Source organism: Mus caroli, unplaced genomic scaffold (assembly GCF_978045245.1).
Source record: "Mus caroli unplaced genomic scaffold, Mus_caroli_1 scaffold_16, whole genome shotgun sequence".
Taxonomy (NCBI): Eukaryota; Metazoa; Chordata; class Mammalia; order Rodentia; family Muridae; genus Mus; species Mus caroli.
The window spans coordinates 97,330,263-97,356,150 of NW_028227271.1; the positions used below are offsets into that span (position 1 = coordinate 97,330,263).

The 25,888-nt window shown below is 45.6% G+C and overlaps 1 protein-coding gene across 1 annotated transcript in view; it reads left to right on the forward strand.

Annotated features, from left to right (window-relative positions):
• Positions 1 to 25,888, forward strand: part of Egflam (EGF like, fibronectin type III and laminin G domains) — a 103,087-nt gene that overhangs the window by 57,334 nt on the left and 19,865 nt on the right. Inside the window, exons 7-16 of the mRNA XM_021183287.2 lie at positions 497 to 815; positions 1,783 to 1,883; positions 2,964 to 3,064; positions 4,198 to 4,342; positions 7,204 to 7,393; positions 10,451 to 10,576; positions 11,719 to 11,962; positions 15,899 to 16,010; positions 19,414 to 19,530; positions 21,905 to 22,085. Coding sequence (XP_021038946.2) covers positions 497 to 815; positions 1,783 to 1,883; positions 2,964 to 3,064; positions 4,198 to 4,342; positions 7,204 to 7,393; positions 10,451 to 10,576; positions 11,719 to 11,962; positions 15,899 to 16,010; positions 19,414 to 19,530; positions 21,905 to 22,085 — 1,636 coding nt within the window. The remainder of the gene's footprint in view (positions 1 to 496; positions 816 to 1,782; positions 1,884 to 2,963; positions 3,065 to 4,197; positions 4,343 to 7,203; positions 7,394 to 10,450; positions 10,577 to 11,718; positions 11,963 to 15,898; positions 16,011 to 19,413; positions 19,531 to 21,904; positions 22,086 to 25,888) is intronic.

The following is a 25,888-nucleotide window of genomic DNA, read 5'->3' on the forward strand; positions in this document are numbered from 1 at the left end:
TCCTAGCAGGCTGTTATAAACAGCCTCTATCTCTAACTAGCTTCACAAAGTGTATTTATGTGCATATGTATATGTATGCACATATACGTATGTGCATGTGTGTATACATGGGTGTGTGATATGTATTTATATATGTATATATTGATAGATAGATTTCCTACCCACAGAATTTTGTAAGACGAGGCTGTATAAGGAAATGAATGATTCCTTGACAAAGCCATGCATTTTGCAATATTTTAGTAAGAGCAAGTCATAGAATATCAGCTTTACCTCATCATGATATTCTGAATATTACAGGGCAAGGTGCTTAACCCCCACCCCCACCCCTGAGGTTCCAAGTCTTCATGATGAACTGGGGTCAGTGTTCCTGTCCCACAGCCATGCTCGTGTTTATGCACACTGTTAACAGTGAGCCTGTGGTCCGAGACGCACATACACACAGTACAACAATGACTCCGTCTTTACACTTGGCCCTTCCTTTCCTTCTCTAACTGAGGTTAAACCACTTCCTGCTACCAAAGTTGGGAATAAGAAGTTCTCAGTGGAGTCCAAGAAAACTTCTGTCTCCAACTCAGTGATGGGCTCCAGACTCGCCCAACCTACCTCGGCCTCTCTCCACGAAACTACAGTGGCCATCCCACCCACACCAGCCCAACGGAAGGGGAAGAACAGTGTGGCCGTGATGTCAAGGCTCTTTGACTTGTCCTGTGATGAAACTCTCTGTTCGGCTGACAGCTTCTGTGTCAATGACTATGCCTGGGGGGGCTCACGATGCCATTGCAACCTGGGCAAAGGAGGCGAGGCCTGCTCAGAAGGTAGGCCCTGGAAAGAGAATGGACAGAGAAGGGTTAATCCTACAGATACAGTCGTATGATTCAAACAGAGCACCTTCCAGTCCTTCTCGTAAGAGAAGCCCTTTCTTCCATGTATTGTTGGTAAACTAGCCCCAGTCTCCAGGCAAAGCAAGAAGCAGCTTCCATTGCCTTTCTGAGGGAGAGCCCTGTTTCTGAGGGAGAGCCCTGTTTCTGAGGGAGAGCCCTGTTTCTGAGGGAGAGCCCTGTTTCTGAGGGAGAGCCCTGTTTCTGAGGGAGAGCCCTGTTTCTGGGTGTGTCAAATGTAAAGTCCTTTGGAGCAACCATTTTGAAGTCTCAGTAGCACCAGTGAGGTAGACTCTGCCATTGACACAGCTCTATCAAAACTATAGACAGAGCATCCAGGAAGACAGAACATCCAGGAAGGTCGAGAGGACTAACATCAGAGCCATCTTGAAAATTAGGCCGGGCGTGGTGGCGCACGCCTTCGATCCCAGCACTCAGGAGGCAGAGGCAGGCGGATTTCTGAGTTCGAGGCCAGCCTGGTCTACAAAGTGAGTTCCAGGACAGCCAGGGCTACACAGAGAAACCCTGTCTCAAAAAAAAAAAAAAAAAAAAAACAGAAAGAAAGAAAGAAAGAAAGAAAGAAAGAAAGAAAGAAAGAAAGAAAGAAAGGAAGGAAGGAAGGAAGGAAGGAAGGAAGGAAGGAAGGAAGGAAGGAAGGAAGGAAGGAAGGAAGGAAGGAAATGAGGGATGTTGAGAAGCAGGGACTGTTCCTTCTGATGAGTTTCAGAAGCCTCTGATCTCAAGGGTAGAAGGCGTGTGAGAAAGGCAGAGAAAGGGGCATGGGAAGGAAGCTAAGTGCTACTGGCTACGTGGGGATTTTCTGGGGTGATAGGCAGACAATGTTGATATCTGCTTTGAGGAATGAGATAAGGCTGCGCTGACCCATTGTGCTCTTTCTTTTCAGATATCTTCATTCAGTATCCTCAGTTCTTTGGCCACTCCTATGTAACCTTTGAGCCTCTGAAGAACTCTTATCAGGCATTTCAGGTTACTCTGGAGTTCAGGGTAAGAACTGCTGGGCATTTGAATGGCAGATTACATCAGAGGAAGGATCGGAAGAGGGAAAGTAAAACACCAACCTGGACCTGCAATCAGTCACAAAATCTGGCTGGTGGGGCACGTTCACAATGCTCAGGTTCACAGCTAGGTGAGGGTGGATTAGGATGCCATAAACTATGGAAGATTAGATCCTCAATGGGAAAGCTACTTCCGTGATGATTTCCAGGGGCTGGATTTCAGGATTTACAATGCATTCCATTCCTGGAGTCCTTTTACAGAGAGACCTCTGCTCTCAGTCATTTAAAGATTAGCATTCAGCTAGTACCTTGAACTTAGCAGAATTCTTTGAGTACCTTTGAAGAAGCAAAATGGCCAGGAGTCTGGAAACCTATACCCTTTGTCACAGCGGTGGCCTCACCCTAGCTGACTACCCACTGGACTGTTGGTACTGTCTGCATGGTAGGAGAGTAGCAAACCTACATGCTTCCCAGGTAGAGCGGACAAATAGAAGGAACACATCAAACAACGGAATGCTTGGGACTGGAGAGATGGCTCAGTGGTTAAGAGCACAGGTTGCTCTTCCAGTGGAGCTGGGTTTGATTCCAGGCACCCACACGGCAACTCACACGTGTCTGTAACTCCAATTCCAGGGCTTCTGACACCCTCACACAGACACACATGCAGGCAAAATACCAAAGAACATAAAACAAACACTATTTTTTATTTTTAAAAAATGGGGTGTTCATCAGTGACAGTAGAAATTTGATGAGCACAAACAAGGTACTCTGTGACCGGGGCTTTAGGACACAGGCTTTTCTGGAAGCTTCGCAGGTGCATCCACAAAGACATGTGAAGAGCCAATCAGATATGGGCCTTCCTCCCCTCAGAGGTGTTCCTCCCACTATTTATACCATTGCAATTTTTTTTTAACAAGGAACTGGCCTGGATACATGAGGACTCTCTGGAGTCCACATGCTTGCGTCAGTAGGCTGGCGGAGGAGAGCATTCATGACCTGTCTTCACGAGTGTTTATAGGTGAGGAAGAAGTGGCCATGGCTTATGTGGCTTTTGCTCGTGTGTTCACAGGCAGAGGCGGAGGATGGCTTGCTGCTCTACTGCGGAGAGAGTGAGCACGGAAGAGGAGACTTCATGTCCCTGGCTCTCATCCGGCGGTCCCTCCACTTCAGGTAACTCTTGCCCTAAGTCCTATAGATTTTTAAATTCTACCATATACTTTGTACACTGCAGTGCACACAACTGGATTTCAGTCACTAAAGAACTTGTGCACCAGAGATGAGCTGAGGCCAGTGTCTCTAGTCCTGGAGAGCTGGGATGGCAGGGTAACCTTAGAGATTTGCATTTCGGAGCCTTGCCTCATTCGTTCATTCTTACACCAGTTAGGTAATGGAGCACCCATTGTGGGGTCATGCCGGCGTGGTGAAGGACAAGCCCTGTCTTTCCAGAAGCTCGAGAAGGCAGGAGCTTCTCAGGGCCTTCTTGAGACAGGATGGCTGACAGCCATGGAGGGTAGGGAGGGAGCACAGGCTCCCAAGGACTGACAGAGAGGTCCCAATACTGCCATGACTTCCCTGGGACTGGGCTGAAGCCTTTGACCTGCCTTCTATACCCTGGTCATCCCCCCGCCCCCCCCCCCCAGAAACTTTGGAAGCTGCTTTTAGTTGACTTTTATTTTGCATGAAGCAGAGTTAGGTCACATAAAGTCTGTCTGTGAATGAATGGCAGATGTCAGCCTTGACATGGTGCCCTAGCTAGTCTCCTGATAGCATCATTTCCTTGCTGCCTGGCCTTTGGCAGGTGGCATGTGCTGTGGGAGTTGCCTGTTCTCAAAGGATGATGTGATGGATTACATGAACTGTCTTATGTGCTTAGCACAATGCCTTCCTTAGAGCAAGCAGTATTTTATACCAACCCTAATGGTTTATTTCATTTATTTAGGTATTTGTTTCCTGGCTAGTGTGTCTATCCAAATGGTGAGGTCACAAATAAATAAGACCCAGTATCAAAAGATAAAATGGAGAGCAATTGAGGAGGACACCAATGTCAACCTCTGGCCTACACACAGACGCAGACACACACAGACACACAGACAGACAGGCAGGCATGCAGACAGGCAGGCATGCATGCATTCATGCACTCACGCACGTGTGTGTGCGCGCACACACACACACACACAGAGAGAGAGAGAGAGAGAGAGAGAGAGAGAGAGAGAGAGAGACCAGCCAAAGGGATGATATGGAGTTTGAAGACATGAATTTGTTTATCCAAGAATTTTTCCTTCCCTTTTCTTTCCCTCCATTAGGTTTAATTGTGGAACTGGGATTGCCATCATCATAAGTGAGACCAAAATCAAACTTGGGGCCTGGCATACGGTGACACTGTACAGAGATGGCCTGAATGGGATGCTGCAGTTGAATAATGGCACCCCAGTGACAGGCCAGTCCCAGGTGAGTGTGAGTCCATACCCTGCTCATCCTATCTGGCCTTCAAGAGAAGATTGTTAAAATGATCAAAACTCTGGACAATTCTAGAGGCTGGATTTTCATAGGCACACAGGCGAGCTCTGTTGGGATCCCCTTAGCTTTCAAGCTCTTTCCATACATACCTACTGGAGATCTCGATGGGTGCACAGATACATCACATGCCAGGTGTGCAAGGATGAGTTATCTTTGCACACAGTTGTCTAAGCCAGAGATCAAAAAAAAGCCCATCATTAGCATCAAATACAAAGGTAGGCACTAGTGTTATAATCTGTGGCTTTAGCAAATAACCTAGAAAGAATTGAGCTGTCTGGATCCACATATAGAAATAATCCACTATTCCTTATTGGGATGCTTCATTGTAGGAGGAAGTAAGTTAGTTATCTCTTGCATCACTCTGGAGGCCACTGAGGTACCCACACATCTGTTGTGCTCATAGTAATTTGAAGATTATCTTTTAAACAGTTTGAATTAGTGTCTGGCAGGAAGCCAAGCCTGGAGTCACAATCATCAAGGTCTCTATATTCTCCAAGGGAACAGGCAGCACCAGAACCTTTGTGCCTATGTCTAAGCATCCTTCCCATTGCCAGGTCCTTGCTGTGCTACTAATAAGGCATGATGCAATAAAGGCACATGCCTGAAAGTCTTGTTGATTTGGGTCCAACTCTAGGGAATTACAATACCCGGAGATTGCTAAGGAGGAAACAAGTACACAGTGCACAATCATAGTACAATAGTAAGAAATGGTCAAATGAAGTTCGATAAGAATAAAGAAACTTCAGTCAAGAGTCTAGACTACTACCATGAAGACAGGGTGGTCAAAAGCAAGGGGGTTTAATAGATATTGGCATATGGACTTCATGAGGTAGCCTTAATAAACTAAAGAAATGTAAGTCTGCATACATGAAGATGTATGCATGGAATTCTGAAGTACTCTAACCCTCAGAAGGAATGTAAGGGCATTTTAAGAGATAAAAGTAAATTCCAAAGGCTGTCATCCAAGTTAGTATGACCTGAAGTGCCGTCAGTGAGTGATTGACTCAATGGAGCAGTCAGGAGGATGGCAATGTCTTTTGAACAGGCCAAAGAAAGAAAAGCGAGGAGGAAGGATCAGCCTTCTGGGAGAGCCTTAGGGGTGTCTATCAGGTGTGAGAGACTGTCTCAGCAATGGGTCCCTGTCCCAGGGGTAGTCATATATATAAAATATGTAAGCCACATATATAATATGTAAGTATATGAAAGCCACTGAGAGAGCTATGCAAAGAATCCAGAAACTGTGGGAACCCTCATTATATGTGGTTTTATGTTTTCCCAATCCCAATATTCAATGACTTTATCCAATATAGGTATTAACTGCAAAACAGCATGAGCCTTTGAGGCTGGTCAGGATGACGTTTACTGGGACTTTTCGAGCCCAGCAAATGGAAGCAGGCCATCATCTGGGGACTGTTTAATAACTGTCAAGAGACAGAAAATGCTATTTTAAGCTGGTTCCCCAGAAACAGGCTCAAGGTGAGGTCCTGTGCATAGGATGTTTTTAGAAAGTGCTCTCTGGGGAGACCAGTATTGGAGAAGAGAAGTTGTACAGGGCAGAAGAGGGTGTCAGCAAGACTGAGAATCCAGCACAACTTTCCCTAGTATGGATTCCATCTAGTCCCCTGAGAGCTAGGGAGTAACATTGTGCCTCCAAGCCATCCCAATGTGTTAAAGGCTGCCACGGGGGACTCAGGGCACTCCTGTGCCCGGGCAGCCAAAGTCAACAAACTCTCCCTCTTCACACATTTATGCCCCAGGGGGAAAAAAAAGTATTGCACTTTAGGGAACAAAACCAGAAGAGGACGGGATCTAGAATTGACTCCTGAGAATCTGGACAGAACAGGCCAAGAGAGCATTTGGTTCATGTGATGGTAGCAACTTAAGAACCATTAGAACCTCTGTGTACTGGGCGGTTCAGCCTCCTACTCATAAATCTTACTTGATCATTGGAACATATCGAACAGTGATTGGGTTCCCACTTGCTGGAAGCAACCACGTTAAGGGTACATGCAGATGATAGCCAGGGAAGGGAGCTGTGCTTTCCCCAGTTCCCATTGTTATCATTTAATCTAGATGCATGAGATGCCCATGTACTGAAAACAGAGAAACCAATGAGACCTTAATTATCTCTTACCTTCACATTCAGCTCTGTACTTTCGAACCTCCAAATTTATACTTCAGACTATTGGTTTGGCCCTGGTTTAGAAGCTTCCTGACTCAAGGTAACACTTACATTTAAAAAAAAAAAAAGGAATTATACAATTATACCCACGAGCAAAGGTCAAGGTATTTTGTAATACAACTTGTTGGATGTTTCCTGACAACAGTTCCTCTTATGGTATTTAGTGTGATCTTGGCTGGGGCTGGGGACTGTGAAAGGGCAGATGTTCACCCACACATGCCAACCTTCGGATGCACAGAATGGCCCCCATGACCCATCCAAGGTACACAGTAGATTGGTGTGAAGACTGGACAGAGCACTGCTGGTTTTGGATGTCAGCCTGCTAGATTGGCTTGGATGTGACCTCCTTCCTTCCTTTCCAGCCGTTCCAAAATCACTGCTTCTGGAAACTCAGCCCTCTAAGGAGTCAGTGAGTTGGCTCTGATAGTCAATAACTGTGGGTTTCACTACCTAGCAGCCTCATGCCTTAAAGACAAATCCAGATATAGGATTCCCTAAGGTTTTAACCTACTTCTCAGCCATACCCCACATAACAATCTGTTGTGTTTCGGTTTTTCTTCACTTTCTTTTTCTTTTTTTAAATGAGATAAAGTTTTCATTTTTCTTAAAGGGGCAGTACAGTAAAATTACCTTCCGGACACCTCTGTACCTCGGTGGTGCTCCCAGCGCTTACTGGCTGGTCAGAGCAACAGGGACAAACCGTGGCTTCCAAGGCTGTGTGCAGTCACTTTCTGTTAATGGGAAGAAGATTGACATGAGGCCCTGGCCATTAGGAAAAGCCCTCAATGGAGCTGATGTTGGTGAGTGCCCTGGTGCTAGACTGGATCTGGGGGTTCCTTTCTGGTTTGGGTAATCAGTAGGACAACTGGTTCACACAGGGGTTCAGAAGTGATAACCCCAAGTCTGTACGCTCTATGGTCACATCCATCTTGAGGCCAAATGCTCTGTGCCTTGTCACAATAGCCTAAGCTCAGTGGACAGAGCAGCCTGCACTTTTTTCTTTTCTTCTGATGTACCCATGTCTCTGTGCACATATGTATGGGCACTTCTTATATGCCTAGTGCCCACTGAAGCCATAAGATGGCATGAATCCTCTGGAAATGGAGTTAAAGGCAGTTTTGAACCACCATGTGGATGCAGGTGATGGAACCTGGGTCCTCTGCAAGAACAACAGGTACTCTTAGCCACTAAGCCATCTCCCTAGTCCCAGGAAAGTCTAAGTCTTGACCATAGTGTCTAATGGTTCCTTTTCCCTTAATTGTAGAAGGAAGAAAATGCTATTTCGGCTACTATATAGGTGGATGGTGGGGGCTTGCAAAGGGAGGTATCTTCTCCTGATTGGCAGCAGAGCTGGGATTGTTTTACAGAACAAGAATCAACCTCAGAAAAGAGCAGGATGGGCCATTTCCTTCAGGGACTGCCTGTAGTTTGAAGAGCCGAGTTTAAGGTCTAGGGGTTTCCTTTCTCTTAGGCCTTTCTCCTTGGCTTATAAATAGTGACTGCCTTCTCAGTTTCTCCACACATGGTCTGTCTTTCCTATGTGTACACACCCATTGTCTCTCGGGTGTCCAGATCTCTCTCCTGAGGCCATTAGACAGACCAGCTCAGGGTGTCCCACTCTTATGATCTCATGTAATGTTAGAGGTCTTCTTGTCAAACTCAGTCATTCTGAGAGTTAGGTGTTCCATCTGTGAGTCAGCTCCTCCACCCCCACCCCCACCCCCACCCCCAGCCTCCATAATAAAGTGTCCCGCCATCTTTCTGATTCTTCCCAATCTCTATTTCTGCTACTGTTGCCCTCATGGTCCACCACTCATCTTCCCCATGGGTCATCAGGGACCTTAATGACATTACCTGAGCAGTCCCACAGGACCCACCTGCCTTTCATGTCTCACCTCTATTCCGTCCTCTCAAAACCAGTTACATTGTAGAAAGAAGGTTTGAACACCGCTTTCTTCCAGGTGAATCTGAAATAACCCACAGACTTCAGTCCTTCTCTGGAACTAGAAGAACTACTGGGCCCTCTGCTCCATGAGTCTGGCTGTCAGATCAAAGCCGGTGTCTCTGAACTCTGGCTGGGGTCTGTGTTTTCAGAACTGTGACAAAAAGGAGATGATAGTCAGTTTTATTTGCCCTGGTGTAGCAGGGATTCTCTCGGCTAACGTACCAGACTGGTCCACCAGCTGTGGGCTTTTAAGTGTTCTAGCCACCTGAAGTTGCCCTTCTTGCCCCATGTGGAAACTGAACACACCCTGCCCAGCTTCTCCTTGGGAGTCTTTATGGTCAGGGATGCAGGGGACCATTACTGGTCAGCAAAGATGGGACTAAACTTGCTGATTATGCTGAAGATGGTGTATAGCCAATTAAGGGGAGCTGTTCATCTCTGGAGAGTTAGCTACCAAGTCAGGCAGTGGTAGCAAAGCACTGGCAAACAGGGTAGCTGGACTTTATATCCCGGGGAGGTGCATGCCCCCTTCCTCCATCCTCCCTGGAAAAGGTACTTTGCACTCATCCAGCATTTTCTAGAAAGACACTGGTAAGACAGGTAGAGGAAAGTGAGCGAGAGCAAGCCCATATATTCCCATGTCAGATGATGTGCATGACGGTGCCAGAGTAGTTCTTCCAAAAACTCTGCTTGTTTAATAAAAGGACACACATACACGTGCCACATACATGGGTGTGTGCGCACATAGACACACACATTCTCTCAAACACACATTCTAACATACACACATACTCTCTCACACACATATATTCATATACAGAGTATACATACACACATATTCTCTCTCACACATATATTTTTCGTCATACACAAACACAAAGGTGCTCTCCACCACACACACTCTGCCACACACAAACTCACACATAATCTTCACACAATATACATACACATACTCTCTCACACACATATTCATACACACAGGGTACATACACATATACTCTCTCACACATATAATCTCTCACCACGCACACTCTTTCACACTCTCTCTGTCACATACACTCTCTCTGACACACACAAACATACACTCCCACACACATATCCCACACACAAACATACTCACACACACTGTCTCTCATACACTCTGTCATATATTCTCTTATAGTTACGCATATTCATGTATACTCTCTCACATATATACATCCACACTCTCACACATATACACACATACACTCACAAGCCCACATACTCTCTCTCTCTCTCTCTCTCTCTCTCTCTCTCTCACACACACACACACACACACACACACACACACACACACACACACACACATCCTGGGTCATGGAGGTAAGCCTGAGGTACTTTTCACTATTAGGTTCCACCTTCTGTCCTGTGGAAGGAGAAACTGGATTCCAGAGCATTTGCCAAGGCGCCATGACACTTCTGCTCTTCCTGTCTCAGAGGAGGAGCTCAGCAAGCATTCTGCTGTTTCCAGGCTTGCCTGAATGGCTGAGCTTTGAACCAGTGAGGCAGCAGCACTTAAGCTAATTGGGGTCACACAATCAGGACGCCTTTAACATAAACACTGGGGGGGGGGGCGTGCTCGCTATCCATCCATCCTGCTTTAGGGAACCGTGGAGATGGATTAAAAGCAGGAACAACTCCATCATCCCCCTCAGTGGTTACAAAATGTGTCCTTTGATTTATTGTGTCCGTCATGTTTGGAAACGTCTTCAGCTCTTCCGGAGGACAAGCCAACAGGAGATGACAACCAAGAAGTGGGTTCTCGCATTCTGGGAGCTGGTACATTATGTGTTGGTGGAGACTAGGAACGGGGAAGCCCTTCATGATGCTGGGGTCTGCTGTATATCTCTGGGTGGGCACCTGGTGACCTGGCTTTGTGATCTCTGTCTAGGGGAGTGCAGCAGTGGGATCTGTGACGAAGCCTCCTGCATCCATGGGGGCACCTGCGCAGCCATCAAGGCCGACTCCTACATCTGCCTCTGTCCTCTTGGGTTCAGGGGTCGACACTGTGAAGATGGTGAGAGGGTGGCCCTGGTTGTGTATTGATGCATGTGGATGTGATTCTCCATAGATGCCCGTTTAACCACATCCAGGTTGCGTTGGCGGGAGGAATGGGAGAGTCTCAGAAGAGCAGAGTTTTAAACTAACCACAGATATATCCCTTTTAATGTCCCAACCATGGGCCGGCTCCTCTGGCCTTCCGGTAGCACTTAGAAAGCCTGCACTCGTAGGGTTTTTACAGGGCTGGCTCGAGTGAACTACAAGTCCATGCTCTTTATAATATCTGACGGTTTCTGAGAAAATATTGGGAAAGTGTACACGCAAATCAATAATGTGATAAGACAAATCCGCTCTTGTTTTTACCTCTTTGCTCTGATCTGACGACTGATCCTATCTTTTATGTTGTATTATGCAAATATACACATGTGTGCATATATATTTGTACATATACGTGTAATGTACAACCACCACAATGTGTACAGATGAACATTCAGGAATAATAACTGAAAGTTTTAAAGATCTGGGGGGAAAATAAACATGAAGGCTAGAACCTACTTTAATTTTTCCAAAATTCAAAAACTAAAAGCAAAAGAGAATAAAATTAGAACTATGATTATAAAAAACAATCAATTTTACCCATAAATGATTCAGGTGTGAAACTGAGTTGCTACCCAGGGGGAAAATATTTATGCTATCTCCTCAAATCTCATATCAGTGTAAGAGTGTAGCTGAGCCAGGGCTGGCTTCAGACATCTTGGCTTTGTATAAGTTCACATAGGAGGGAGGGGTTGATTCTTGTTCAGGCTACATCACTTCCGGTCATTAGTGCTAGAGGTTGTTCTGCTCCATAAAGTCACGTAGGGAGCAGCGTGTCCACCCCAAGAGTCCCCCTCTGAGTCTTTTATCTATCTAGCCATCATGTCAGTAGGAGAGAGAGCCCCAGGGAAGGGAGGAAGTTTTAGGGGCCAGACATGAGGTGCCATGTGATAATCTACCCACACTGCCCTTGCAGAACTCAGCCATACCAGCCATACCCACAGGGCAACTAGTAGATGTAGGTAATTTCCCCTGTGCAGGAGGGAAATATCCCAGCGCCATGCAGGGCACTCGTTGGTCTCAGCCACCCAGGGCTCGCTAACACTCTGTTTGTCTCTATAGCTTTTGCCCTGACCATCCCTCAGTTCAGAGAGTCGTTGAGGTCCTATGCTGCCACACCCTGGCCCCTGGAGCCTCAGCATTATCTTTCTTTCACCGAGTTCGAGATCACCTTTCGGCCAGACTCGGGGGATGGTGTCCTTTTGTACAGCTACGACACGGGCAGCAAGGACTTCCTGTCCATCAATATGGCTGCGGGCCACGTGGAATTCCGCTTCGACTGTGGTTCTGGGACGGGAGTTCTCAGGTGAGGGCCAAGGCCTTTTGCAACTTCCTCCCCTCCAAACCACAGCCACCACTGTGACCACTAAATGGCCAACCGCCATCCTCTTCCTGTTTTCTCTTTGCTAGTGTTCTGTGGAAGCCTGTGCTGCTTCTGAACTATGCCAGATGATCTCTCTTCCTCCTTCCCTCTCTCCCTTTATCCCCTTCCCTCTCCCTCCCTCCTTCTCTTTCCCTCCTTCCCTCCTTTCCTCCCTCTCCCTCCCTCCCCCTTCCCTCTCCTTCCTTCTCTCTCTCCCTCCTTCCCTCACTTCCTCCCTCTCCTTCTTCCACCCTCCTTCCCCCTCTCTCTCCTCCCCTCCATTCTTCCTTCCTTCCTTTCACCAAATACTTATCAAACAGGTATTAATTCCCAGCTTCTGTTTAATGGAAAATGACCTTGCTTCCTGTGGGGGCTACAATAACCCATTCCCACCTTACACAGAGAAGCATATGCTGAGCACATTTCCTTCCCAACTTTGTATTTTTTTAATAACCCACTATATCGGGTTGGTGTTTGTGGGTAGGAGATCTTCCACAATAGCACAGGAATCCTCCCAGTGCCCACTCCCTACAAAGAGTGCAGGCACTCTGGTCTCCCTCCTCCAGCCACTCCCAACTGCCAACAGCTCCTTGATGAGGCTCGGGACCTAGGTATCATCCTCCATGTCTTTGCCAGGACTTTGCCTGGCTCAGTCTTGGGCTGGTAACTGCAGCTGCTAGGAGTTCACATTTGCCATAGCTGCATGACATCCAGAAGACAGAATGCTACAGCACTCCTACCTCTGCTCTTACAGTCTGCCCGTCTCCTCCTCTTTACTAATCCCTGAGCCTTGGTAGCAGGGGTAGATGGGTGGGGGTGGGAAATAAACAGCTGTCCAGTTTAGACTAACCAATATCTTCTTCTCCGCACTTTGACTGCGTATGCATCTTTCCCTTTACTACTGCATACTGCAAAAGGAAGTTCGTCTGACCAGTGTTGAGAACAGCCCAGGGCTGTGGATATCAGCATAAATGTTTAGGAGTCAGTTTGACAGCATGGCCCCTCACTATGCGACTACTTTTAACTTTCAAGCTCAAGGGCCCCTAGTCTAATACAGAGGTCAGTGCTGCTATGTGTATCTAATGCTTCCTTTCAAAGTGCCTGGATGCTCTGCTTAAACCCTGGCGTGGGCTCTCTGTCTGTTGTTATTTCCAAGGAAACTGCGGCTGTAGCTTAGTGGTATTCATTTTGCCAGCCTGTCATTTTTAGAAGGCGTGTGTGGGGGAGGGAGATGTTACCATGATCCGTTGCCTTAAACTGCTGACTATTTTCATGGCTGACGGGAAATGCTGTCTCTATTAAGTTTCCACTGTTTGTCAAAGGATTTTTTTTTTCTTTTTTGTCCTTGTGGCTGAGTTTCCACACCAGTTGACACCTCCCAAGCCAGGGAAGGGATGGGACAAACATTTTTGTCCCTCTAGTTATGTAAAACATTTTATACCTCAAGACAATTTTTGTGGGTATTTAATTGATTCAATTTACATATGATTATGCAAAACAGCCCAAGCATTCTACTCAGAACTATATGTCAAGCTTAGAGAGGAAGACACCATGATAATCACCTTGTACTCTGAGTCACCCTTTCAAGAGAAAGGGTGACCTGAAGATCTGGAGGCAGAGGCATGCCTCCCACTGCTTCCAGAACACTCACTCCTCCCACCAGCCTCTCTGCAGCCACAGATCCCACTTTGGGGACACTGGCAGCTAGACCCTAAGCTCTCAGCATTTCTGTTTCATAAGTTAATGCCAATTTTCTATCAGAACGATTTTAGGTTGTTTATTATTATTATTATTACAGTGTGAAGTATCCTTTTCCTACCTGTTGGGGAAGGTGACTAGAGAAAGAATCCTTGAATCCTAACTGAACATAAGACAAAGGTTACCAGAGACTAAACCACCATCGGCCTCCCCTTCCCACATCTGTCTCATTTGCAACCTGGCAGCAGGGATCTCTGTTAGCATTTCCCATGCCTCTTGGGAAGTTATTTATTTTGAAAACTGGTTCAAAGAATCCCCACTTAATTAAGAAAATTAGGGGAAAGCCTGGACAGTAGGAAGCAGTGGAATGGGCCAAGTCATTTTAATTTTAGGAAAAGGATATTGTGGTCGAAATCATTACGGCTTGACTCAAACATCAAGACGATTGGAATGAGCTCTCGATGGCTGTAATCGATATACTGTGCAGAAGAAGATATTGGATTGACAGCCAGTGACCTCTGCAGGACAGAGACATGACTAGTATGCTGTTCGTCATTATGGAAATAGACCACTTAAAAAGGCCTGCTTGTTTCTTTATTGCATATTGATTTAGCCAAGGTGATTAAATTCTAATTGCTAAGGACAAATCACAAAAGCATTTGCCTGAGCAGAGGAATCAAATTAGAGGGTGCTGACCCTTTAATAATCACGCCATTGGTATTCTTCATAGTTTTTCTAAAGATGATACAGGACCAAAAAGTAATTGGGAGGTTCAGTGAAGGCCAGGAGCCAGGCATTGTTAGAAATAGAAACACAATAATTGCATTCTTTCTGCACACCTCACTCCAAAAGGCAATGCGAGAAACTCCTGCACGTCACATTTAAGCATCGAGTGCTCCCACCTTGACTTAGTAACTGCGATTTTAAGGTCATTTTAATCCTTTCTGAAATCCCCAGTAAACACGCAGCCTGCTTATCCTTGGCAAGATTCTTTGCAAGTTGCTCTAACAGACTATTGAAAATGTGAAGAACCTACGAAGAGCAGAAACTTCATGTCTCACATTTATGGAGCCTGTGAAGTTCAAGGTCAAGTGACCCACATCCTGGCCGGGGCCCTCTCTTGTCTCCCCTGGGTGGGAAGCCAGATGAGTCTGAGAACACATTTGCATGACCATGTAGAAAAGGAGGGACTGAACTCTACACTCATATCCAAAACCCAATCTAGGTGATAATGACGTTCATCCACCCATGAAGCAAAGACCATACTACCCAATTATTCACCTCTCAAAGATCCCAACTCTCACATTGGGGATTAAGTTTTTAAATACATGAAGGATCTTTGTGTGTAAACTCATGTATATGGGCATATATGCATATATGTATATGTGTATATATGCATATATTATATGTGCATATGTATATATGTATATATATTACTTGTATATATCAAGTTTAGCAAAGAAGACACCATGATAATCACTTGCACTTTGAATCACCCTTTCAAGGGAAAGGGTGACCTGAAGATCTGGAGGCACAGGCACATCTCACACTGCCTCTTCCGGTGCCTATGGTTGGCATCGATTTCATCACAGCCACGCTGATGAAATGGTGGTACACACCTATGACATGCTGACCCCTATTAAGAGTCTCCAGGAAAACAGAACCATTCAGGATATAGACAGAGATGGAGAAAAACATTTGTCTGGTGAAACTATCTCCTATGAGTATGGGACTGAGGCATCCCACAGTTTTCTACAGGGAAGCTGGAACCCAAAAAATCTATGGTGTAGTTCACCCCAAGCCCACATATGTGTCCATGGCACAAGCCTCTGCCTGAGTCTAAAGGGCCAAGAACCAAGATACTTGTGAGCAGGTTCTGGCCTCACGAGCTAGGAGTAATGCTACTGTCCGAGCGCGGGATAAAATGGATGTACAAGCTCCATTCAAAGGGAGAAGGTCGATGCTTTTCCTGACTTTTCATTTTGTTTAAACCCATGAAAATGTTGGGTAATGTCCAACTGCTTTGACAAAAGCTGTCTTCTTCACTCTGTTCATCAACTCAGAGGATTACCTCTCAAAAACTCTCATAGAGACACCCACAATAATTCTGTACCAGTCAGCTTGGTTTCTTCATCCAGTCAAGTGGATGTGGAATGTTAACATCACATCTTTCTCCAACAGGAGTGAGGATCCCCTCACCCTGGGCCAATGGCATGACCTACGCGTGTCTCGCACAGCGAAGAATGGGATCTTACAGGTGGACAAGCAGAAGGTGGTAGAAGGAATGGCAGAGGTAAGAAGGACACACTTGTTCCTCCCAGTGGCTGGTGAGGACCAGGCCATTGTTTTCTACTGATGTTGGTAGACAAGTAGCATGAAAGGGGCTGCCAGATGGCTCAGTGGGCTAAGATGCTTGCCACCAAGGCTGAGTTTGATTTCCAGAATCCATGGAGTAGGAGAGAACTGTCTCCTGCAAGTTGTCCTCTGACCCCCATTCATGTGCACACCATATATATATAAACACATGTGTGTGCACATGTGCGCGCACACACACACACACACACACACACACACACAAATTTTTTTAACAGCATCATGTTGCATCTGAGTACATAGGTCCCAGTGCTGAGTTGACATTCCAGTTTTCCTCTAGAAAATGATGTCCATTCTGCCACTACAAACAGCAATGGCAGCAAGAGTATTGACCTCACAGGGCTTTTTATAAGCCTGAGATATACTTCTTCGTTAATACATAGTGTCTTAGTTAGGGTTTTACTGCTGTGAACAGACAGTATGACCATAGCAAGTCTTATAAGGACAACACTTGATGGAGCTGGCTTACAGGTTCAGAGGTTCAGTCCATGATCATCAAGGCAGGAACATGGCAGCATCCAGGCAAGCATGGTGCAGGAGGAGCTGAGAGTTCTAGATCATCATATGAAGGCTGCTAGCAGAATACTGACTTCCAGGCAACTATGATGAGGGTCTTAAAGCCCACACACACAGTGATCCACCTACTCCAACAAGGCCACACCTCCAAATAGTGCTACTCCCTGGGCCAAACATATTCAACCCATGACACTTAGTGACCAGGGCACTTTTAAGAACTTGCTTTCTGCTCTTTATACCCTGCCACTCATCAACCTCTGACCTTGTCATCTATATGATGTGATAGCTGAGATCATAGACCCAGCAGTGTAGGCATGACATGTTTGACAAGAACCTGATTCCCAAGCTTCCAAAACCCAGCTTCACCGATCACCAGTGGGTAACCTCAAGCTGGTCATCTGACTCCTGAGTTTCGTTTTTTCTGATCGAATCATTATCCTTAGATCAATTGAGGCAATCCTGCTGATGACAACACACATCTGAGAGTTATTGTGAGAGTTAGGAGAACTGTGTAAGCGAACCACAGCAGTACCTAGCACATGGTCGTCTCTATGTTGCTCCATTTCTTACTCTCATTAGTTATACTGCACTATTATAGATGCCAGGGCACTTTTCACTGTAGTTGATTTTATTTCCAGGGTCAAAATCCAAAAGAAAAATTTTTTAAAGAGGAGATGAGGACAATTTGCATGAAACTATAGGCCACCTACCCCCTTCCTTGTCAGCAAGAGGGATGGATCTTCAAAAGCCAGAATAAAGTTGCTCTCACCCCATTCACTGGACACATTGGGAGTCAAAGTCAGAACTTTCCACAGCCTTCTTCCTTTCCTCTAATAGTTTCTTTCAGCTCTGGAGTCAGAGACACGGGAGAGAGGCTTGGAAGTCTTGATGATACATACTATTGGGCAGCCTGAATCCCCAGAAGCCCCTGTGTTTCCTTCATGACCATGCATTGGAATAAGACCTGTTCGAGGCCATGGTTTGGCTCACTGGTAATGTGCTAGTCTAGAATGGGCATGGACCAGGCCTTAGGCTCCATCCCCAGCATTACAAACAGTAGCAGCTAGGCCCTGGAGGAACTCCTACAGATAAATGGGGCATGGTCATCTGTGATCATCTGTCTCCTCTTCACCACCTCTGTGATCCCCAATCCATTCTCCTCTCTCTGACTACTGATCATCCTAAAACACCCAGCCCGCCTCTTGCTTCAGACTTGTTGACTTTTGCAAAGTCAAAGTCCTCAAATGACTTCTGAGGCTCTGCACTACCTCGTCCTCCCAACCCTGTCTGCTTCTTATAAACCCCACAACCCCAACTGCTTCCAATTCCAAAGTTGCCAGTCTTCCTTGATCAGCTCTCCCAGTCCGTGCATCTAGGATGAGGTAAGAGACCTCCCTGTCCTCAGGCATACTCAAAGGAACCTGGAAAGTCCTCATCTGCTCTGATCCCAACTACCCGTGGATTTGCCCATGTTTTCCACCAGTGTATAAGCTCACATGGGACAAGAATTGGGTCTCACCTACTTGTTAATGTCTGTTCAGCATCGACATTGCTTGAGCACACTAAGCAGGTGCCTAATCATGGTCTTATGATGCTATTATTTGTACTTATGTTATCACAGACATGATTATCTTTTAAAGTACTTATGTGTGTGAGTATCTGTGTATGTGTGGCTATATGTGCTTCTGTGTGTGTGTGTGTGCGCGCACACACGTCACACGTGTACCTATGCATGGGGCAGGGGTTCAGAAGAGGCTGATGGATCCCTCAGAGGCATTTGTGAAATACCTGGCTTGTGACATGGTTACTGTGGCCTGAACTCAGGTCCTCAGGATGTTCCACAAGCACAAGTTCTCCTAACTCTCACAATAAGCCACTGAGCCATCGTTCCAACTCCAAGAACACTAGTTTGTGTTTCTTAAAGTGTGTTGATGCCGGACAAACTCAGGTGTTTGGTTTATTTCTGCTGCTATCTTATGATAGCTTCACGTTCTGCTTATGGGTTATACTGAGTGAGCTTAGTCATTAATTGTAATACACATGTTGCTACCTAAGATGCAAGGGAGAAGAATGACAGGTTCCCCCAAGAATTGGGAGGATGGAAAAACTTCTTTGCTCTTTACATTTATTTGACCACAAGAATCCCAGCCCTATGCCTTCCCTTAGTCCTTTGTCTTGGAGTTCTATCCATGCCATCTCCAAACAGAGCAGTAGGCACATATTGGAATGTTGATAATGCATTCAGCTCTGTGCAAAGTCTAAATACAGAGCATCTCTGCCCTCAGAATAGGCTAGAGTGGCACCAACTGCTCTAGAATGCCATCAATTTATAACAGAGTGTTAGTCCTCGCTCATGCACATGGCCACCAGTGGCTAGCTGCAGCTTCCACTTATTATCTAGACTGAAGGAAGAAGAGAGACGAAAGGGTATAGAGACCCACTTCCAAGATCTGAAATCCTCTGCCCAGAGGGGTTCATTGCTTTTCTGCTCCATGATCTCATCAGAGCTCCACTGGTTGGAAGCAGTTTTTCCAAGTAGAGAATGGCACTACACACCCATCAGCAGTGATGTAGTCTGCACACACATTCGGATGCTTCTGAGATTTGGATATTATGATCTATTTACACACAATAAAACTGAGTCTAAGGGAGGCTAAGAAACTTCCTGACATTCAAGGTCAGTTACCTCACAAAACAATGTGAAGGCCCGGCAATGCATGACCAGGTTGCTGTGATGGCTCCCGAGACTGTTGTCGGCATCTGTCCTGAAGTTAGTCTGTCACTTGCTTTTCTTTATGCCTTGACAGGGAGGCTTCACCCAGATTAAGTGTAATACGGACATTTTTATTGGCGGAGTCCCAAATTACGATGATGTCAAGAAGAACTCGGGGATCCTCCATCCATTTAGTGGGGGTATTCAGAAGGTATGCTTTTGCCTCCTCATGCTTGATGTCTCTCTGACTGTACACACGCTTGATGTCTCTCTGACTGTACATATGATATAATCGCTGTTCTCTTCTGTGCCTCAGGAAGAGGGTTTGAGAAAATGCCAAAATGCTTACGATTTTATTTTTTAACACTCACAGTCTAGTTTTCCAAACACCTGTTCCCGGCTTTCTGTTTAGTACAGAGTGATTCTATAAAGTCAAGGTGATTTTTTTTTCAGCAGAAATTCCCCAAATGTTCTAGGGCTCTTGGGAGAGATAACTGACACCAGAATGCCACAGACACCTGTGTAGCCAGGGAAGGAGCAAGCGGAGGTGTGGAGCAAGCTCCCTGTTCTTAGGCTCTCTCCCAGTCATTGTGTCCTTTGCTCCACGTAAGAGCCAACTGTTATTCCCACCCACCCACCCACCCCCGAGCAGTTGCTCCTCATCAATCATAAAACCGAGCTCTTGGATTGCAGAAACGTGATCCAGAAGGGTGAAGATAAAAGAGCTGCTTGGCTAGTGGACGATGCTGGCTGCACTCTCATGTCTCCAATTCATTCTCTTGGGGATGCTCAAGATCCCTTGGGTCGTGATGACCTTGGGCTCCTTGGCTACAGACATGTAGTGTGACTCAGAGCCCAGACATGCAGGGCTGCCTGCATGGAAGAAAAGTGAACTTGGACCCTGGGTTAGCCTCATCTTGCTTCCCTTTAGTGATGAAGGGTGGTGTGGGGACCAAGGTAGGACCTGTGACAAAGAATGAGAGTAAAAGATGAGGGAGTTGTGACACCAAGAGATGAGAGATGGTACTATTCTAATTTGAAGACTGTCTTTGGGAAAGGACCCTAGTGTGTGTCCTCATGTCTCACTGCTAGTTCAGAAAAAAAAAAAAATCCAGCCAGCATTTGCTTGCTCTCAAACGTCATTTATTGCTGAGCCACAATGTCATTGTCATCCCAGGTCAGACTGTGATTCCCCACACGGGGCATTGGTCACATTTTCGCATAGATCATAGGTGTGAGGTGTGAAAAAGCTCTCCCACAGGTCCCTCCATCCTCAAACTTTGCCTCTGGCTCACGGGGCACACAGCCCTTCTCTCCTGCCCTCTAGAAAGGCTGTCCTTCCCTTCCTGACTGAGGCACTGGCTGTTCCAGGGCCAGCAGGCAACGAACGTAGGGCTTGTATTGGTGGGGCACATTCTCCTGGGCTTTGTATATTTTTTATCTGCCGAGTGAGAAGAGGGAGATACGAGAAGGTTCTTCACTAGTGGCTTCTCCGATTCAGGACCTGGAGAGGTTCCTCCCAACCTCACAGCCCTCTCCATGAAAGAGGAGATCTTTGGATATGGAGGTAGATTCCCAGTAGAAAGCACCTCTGCTAACCTCTTTTAACCCCGAAGACAATGGGGGATCCCCCAGGATATTTCTTCTGTCAGTTGGAAAGCCAAGGGCTAAAAATGTTGGAAAGAGGTAAGGCACCAAATGACATTTCCCAGAAATACATTGCTCTGCCTAGAGCCATTTGTCAGGGAAGACAGAGCAGGACTCTTCACCCCAGGAAGGTTATGCATAGTAGAACAAAAAGGGAGGCCTGAACTTTGCTGTGCTTCTGTAAAGGATGTGGAGAGAGGACACTCAGTAATGTTGAAGAAGAAAGTCAAGAGGAGTAGGTGGGAGACTTGTTCAGGGCCAGGTGCTGGTTTAGGGAATATCACATAGTATACTAGGAAAATGACTTATAGGAATATGGATGAGGGGGTCATTTACTGACACAGAAATCACCCCCAAACAGTTATATCATCAAAGCCCACTCTAGCATGGTCAAAAGCTCACAAAAGCCAGAAACCTGGATCACAAAGTGCAGATATCAACAGGTAGCTCAACAAGTTGGAGTTTCTTTGCCACGTGGCTCAGTTGGTCAGATCCTCTTCTGTGTAGTTCGGCTGGACTCTGTTTCTTCTGTGATTGGCCAATTTCTGTCTCTTCTGGGCTGCTAGGCCTGTGCATCTCCAAGCACCTCAGTAGGCCTGAGAGTCTTTTTTGTAGCTTGGCTGGTCTGAGAGTGTCTCTCAGCCGGCTTTACTGTGTATACACTCTTGGGAGGAAGAACTCTAGTGGTCAGTTTTAGGGACTTCTTGAAGCTATTTTGAGTTGTTTACTTCCAGTCTTAAGGGCTGTCCCAGCAGAGATAACTGATCAGAACAGAAGGCTCTCTTCTGCTGCTTCCAGATACCACACTCACCTCTTCTAAAGGATCAGTCTTCAGATATTCTTTCTATATTAACCACCTTCACTCTGTAGCTCAGGTTTTGGAAACTGTCAAACTTGCTTTCCAAGTCTTGAATTTCTTTGTGTTTCTCTATCCAAAGATCATCCTCAACGACCGGACCATCCATGTGAAGCACGACTTTACATCCGGTGTGAATGTGGAGAACGCAGCCCACCCCTGTGTAGGGGCTCCCTGTGCCCATGGGGGCAGCTGTCGGCCCAGGAAGGAGGGTTATGAGTGTGACTGTCCCTTGGGCTTCGAAGGCCTGAACTGCCAGAAAGGTACATTTGGGGTCTTAGCTTTGTGTCTTAGAGGGCATGGAAGCCACAGACTGAACTATGGGGAATGCCTTTTGTCGCCCCCCCCCCCCAGTACTGGGACTTGAACCCATAGCCTGACCCATATTCAGCAAAAACTCTATCGCTGAATTACATACCCAACCCTTCCTGTAATTCCTTATTTTGAAAGAACATCTCACTAATTTGCCCAGGCTGGTCTTGAACTCATCTATAGCCCAAAAAGGCCTTGAATTTACAAACCTGTTTCCTCAACCTCCCCAGAAGCTGGGATTATAGACCTGTACCATGAGGGTTGGTGAGGCCAGTTCTTTTAAGGGGAATATTGGTAATACAGGTACAGCTATATGGGTCAGTTTGATCAACAACTTCAGTAACATATATGTATGTATATGTGTATGTGTGTATGTATGTATATATATATATATATATATATATTATATATATATACATATAGACATGTAGACATGTATATATATATATATATATATATATATATATATATATATATATAGTAGTTATTGTATCATATAAGGTACTATAATGGCTTAAGGAGAGTTCACTCTGAAAATATCTCTGTTAGAATAGGTAAATGGCCTCTTTATACCCTGCCCTGACCCTTCCCTAAGAAACCCCTTGTAGGCTCTTTTCCAAAAGGTTAACCTGTACACAACAAAGACTTAAGGATTGATGCATGTGAGCTACTCCAAAAACATCCTGCAAAGGAATACATTTGTTTATGTACTAATAAACATTTGGACACCTTAAAGAGAAATGTTGTCCAAACACAGAAAAATAGGATCAATATGTTAATTCTCCAAACTAAGGTATGCACACCATACTGAACCAGTCTGTCTCAAATGTTCTCAGTTATGAAATGGGGATGGCTATAGCAAGAGTATCTACCACCAGGGACTGCAGTATAAACTAAACTAGAGAGTGCATAGAAGCATTTAGAAGAGGACCTGCTGGTCACTGCATTGACACTAGCCACTATTATTACTGATGAGAGAAATAAGCTTCCCTAGTGGGCTTCCACTGGGCCCTGTCCGAAAGGCTGAGAGGGCCACAAACTGCAGATTCTACTGGCCCCTTCTTGTACCTGCCTAATAGAAGAAGAAGCCATGGTCCTGGCATCTAGAAGTGTCCTCTCTGTACCTGTCCATATATGCCCAGAGAAGGCTATATAGACCATCACGTTTCTACCATGAGAATGACACACCTACCCCAAAGCAAACAGCCCTGAAAGAAAACAAGTCTCTGAATCTCTGACAGGACCCACATTTTCCTTCTCGTGGTTTTACTCATCACAGGTGTCTGATTTTACCAAAGGAAGAAAACTCTAAATTTTATAGGTAGACATTTTGTACATGGGGTGTTAGAGGGATTATTTGTAGCAGTCATGGAAAATATAAAAGATGCCAAAATTGAGAGTTAAAGAGTTCAGTAGTGTTTGTTATATTTAAATGGCTTCTGGGGTTTGTCTGAGAGAGCATGGCATACTTTTCTTTTTCTAAGCAAAGAGTAACTGTTTATGGACCTCAGTGGTAACAGGCATGCTGTTATGAACCTATTAAAAGATGAGTCTTGGAGGAGTGTCTAGTTCAGGCTCAGGAGTAGCCTGTGCCTTCAGAAACGTGGGTTTGGAGTTAGGGGAGATGGCTCAGTTGGTAAAGCACTTGATGGGGAAGCATAAAGACCTGATTCTAACTCCTCAGCACTCCCTGGAAGCCTGGGATGACATCAGGTGCCTTAAAATCCTGGGCCTTGGAAGGTGGGGGAAGGGAAATACTGGGGCTTGTAAGCCAGCTTGTATTGTGGAATCAGTGAGCTCGGGGCTCAATAAGAGATCCTGAACCAAAAGATAGATAGATAGGTAGATAGGTAGATAGGTAGATAGATAGATAGATAGATAGATAGATAGATAGATAGATAGATAGATAGATAGATGATAGATAGATAGATAGATAGATAGATAGATAGATAGATAGATAGATAGATGATGGAGAGTGACTGAGGAAGACACCTGATATCAACCTCTGTCTTACACACAAATAGAGACATGTGTGCATATATCAGCATGAACTCTTAGATATGTATGTCCATGTGTGCACATAAGCACATACATACACTGAAGAATGAAACTTGAATTTGGGGCTCGTCCTTCAGTGTTGGCCTTAAATCTGATGGGTTGAAATAGACTTGCCAAGCTTGCTTCTGGTGCTGACCGTCTAAATATAAGCTCTGGTCTTATGCAAACAGTTAGCTTTGGGGAATTAACGAAAGAAGGAAGGAGCATGTTATGATCTTGTTAGCCCTGTGTTCTGTTGCAGAACTTAGTCTGGATTAGATATAAAGTGTTCACATAGTGGCTCTGGGACTCTAGGCTCATGTCCAGTGCATAACAGATCTCACTAGAATGACAAGACTTAGGCAAAAGCTAAGGGAGTGGGCCATGGCACAGAGCACATCTCTCTTTTCTGGAATATCAGGCTAGAAGCTGATAAACCATTGGTCACCCTACATGTTGCCCTAGTATTCCCTGCCAGCTCTGAAATGAAAATACTATTTAGGAAAAGGAAACTTTGCAAAGACCAGGAAGGCTTTGCAGGAAGGTGTATGAGAGGTTTCACCTACATCCCGTATCTCCTCTCCTGTGACAATGACTTGGGAGGGCTAAAGGGGCTCTGTGACAGTTTCTTCAGGTTTCAGTGGGCACGTAACTGTGGATGGTAACCTACATGCTGCTAGGATGTTGGGCATCCTTTTCCATTGGAAAGGTTGGGGGGAAAGGCAAGGGAAATCAGCAGTGACCATATTCCTTAGAGCGGGAAAACACTGAGACACTATAAGCTGGTCAGATCCAGAGCTAGAAAGACCAAGAATGCTTCGGACGCCCTCTGCGGTTGTCAGAGAATCCTGCCTCATTCAGCAAAGGGGTTCTTCTACATTTAGCAGCTGGAGCTTCTCCTACTTCATCATAAAAGTATGCTTCAAAAGCAGCAATATGCTCTGAACAGCGGCACAGAAGGTTAAACTAGTTTTGGCTTTTTGTTTTGTTTTGCCAGGATATTGTGTGTGTGTGTTCTTGCCTATGATATTTTTCCTTTAACCTAGTCTTCCTGTGTAGCTGTGGCTGGCCTGGTATTCACTCTGTAGTCCACGGTGACCTTGAATTAGTGACACGCCTCTTGCCTCAGCTTCCCAAGTGAGGCAAGCATTACATGTAGGTCCTCTGTGGTGTTGTTGTTGTTGTTGTTGTTGTTTTAAGCAAAGGGGCAGACTATTGAGTCAAGACCCAGAACCAGACCTCACTGAAGCCACTCCAAGAACACTTCAGTCAGGAGGAAGGTGATTTTTCTCCATCATTACTCTGATGCCTCAGGGCTTTAGTCAGGACATCTGTCACTTCTCCTTACCATTTGATAGAACACACACATACATGCATGCACATTCGTGCACGTGCCCATTCATGCAAACACACATACACACACACATACACCCTACAATTTCTCCATAGCATTTGCAGCTGCACAGAATCAAGTCTTGAAACATCAACCTCAGACTCAATGAAGCTAGGGGGATCTAGGAGCCCTCAGCTCCACCCATCACTTCCATCGATTCAGGAGTCAACAAAACCATAAGTCTAGGCTTCACTGGTCTTCTTGCCTCTGATGTGAATACTCCCAGTTTTAGAAATCTTTCCTCACCAAACAGCAGTGCCTCTTGCAATATACTACTACAGCCCCACCCCATCTCAAGAAGGATGTCAGAAGCTAACCTCCACA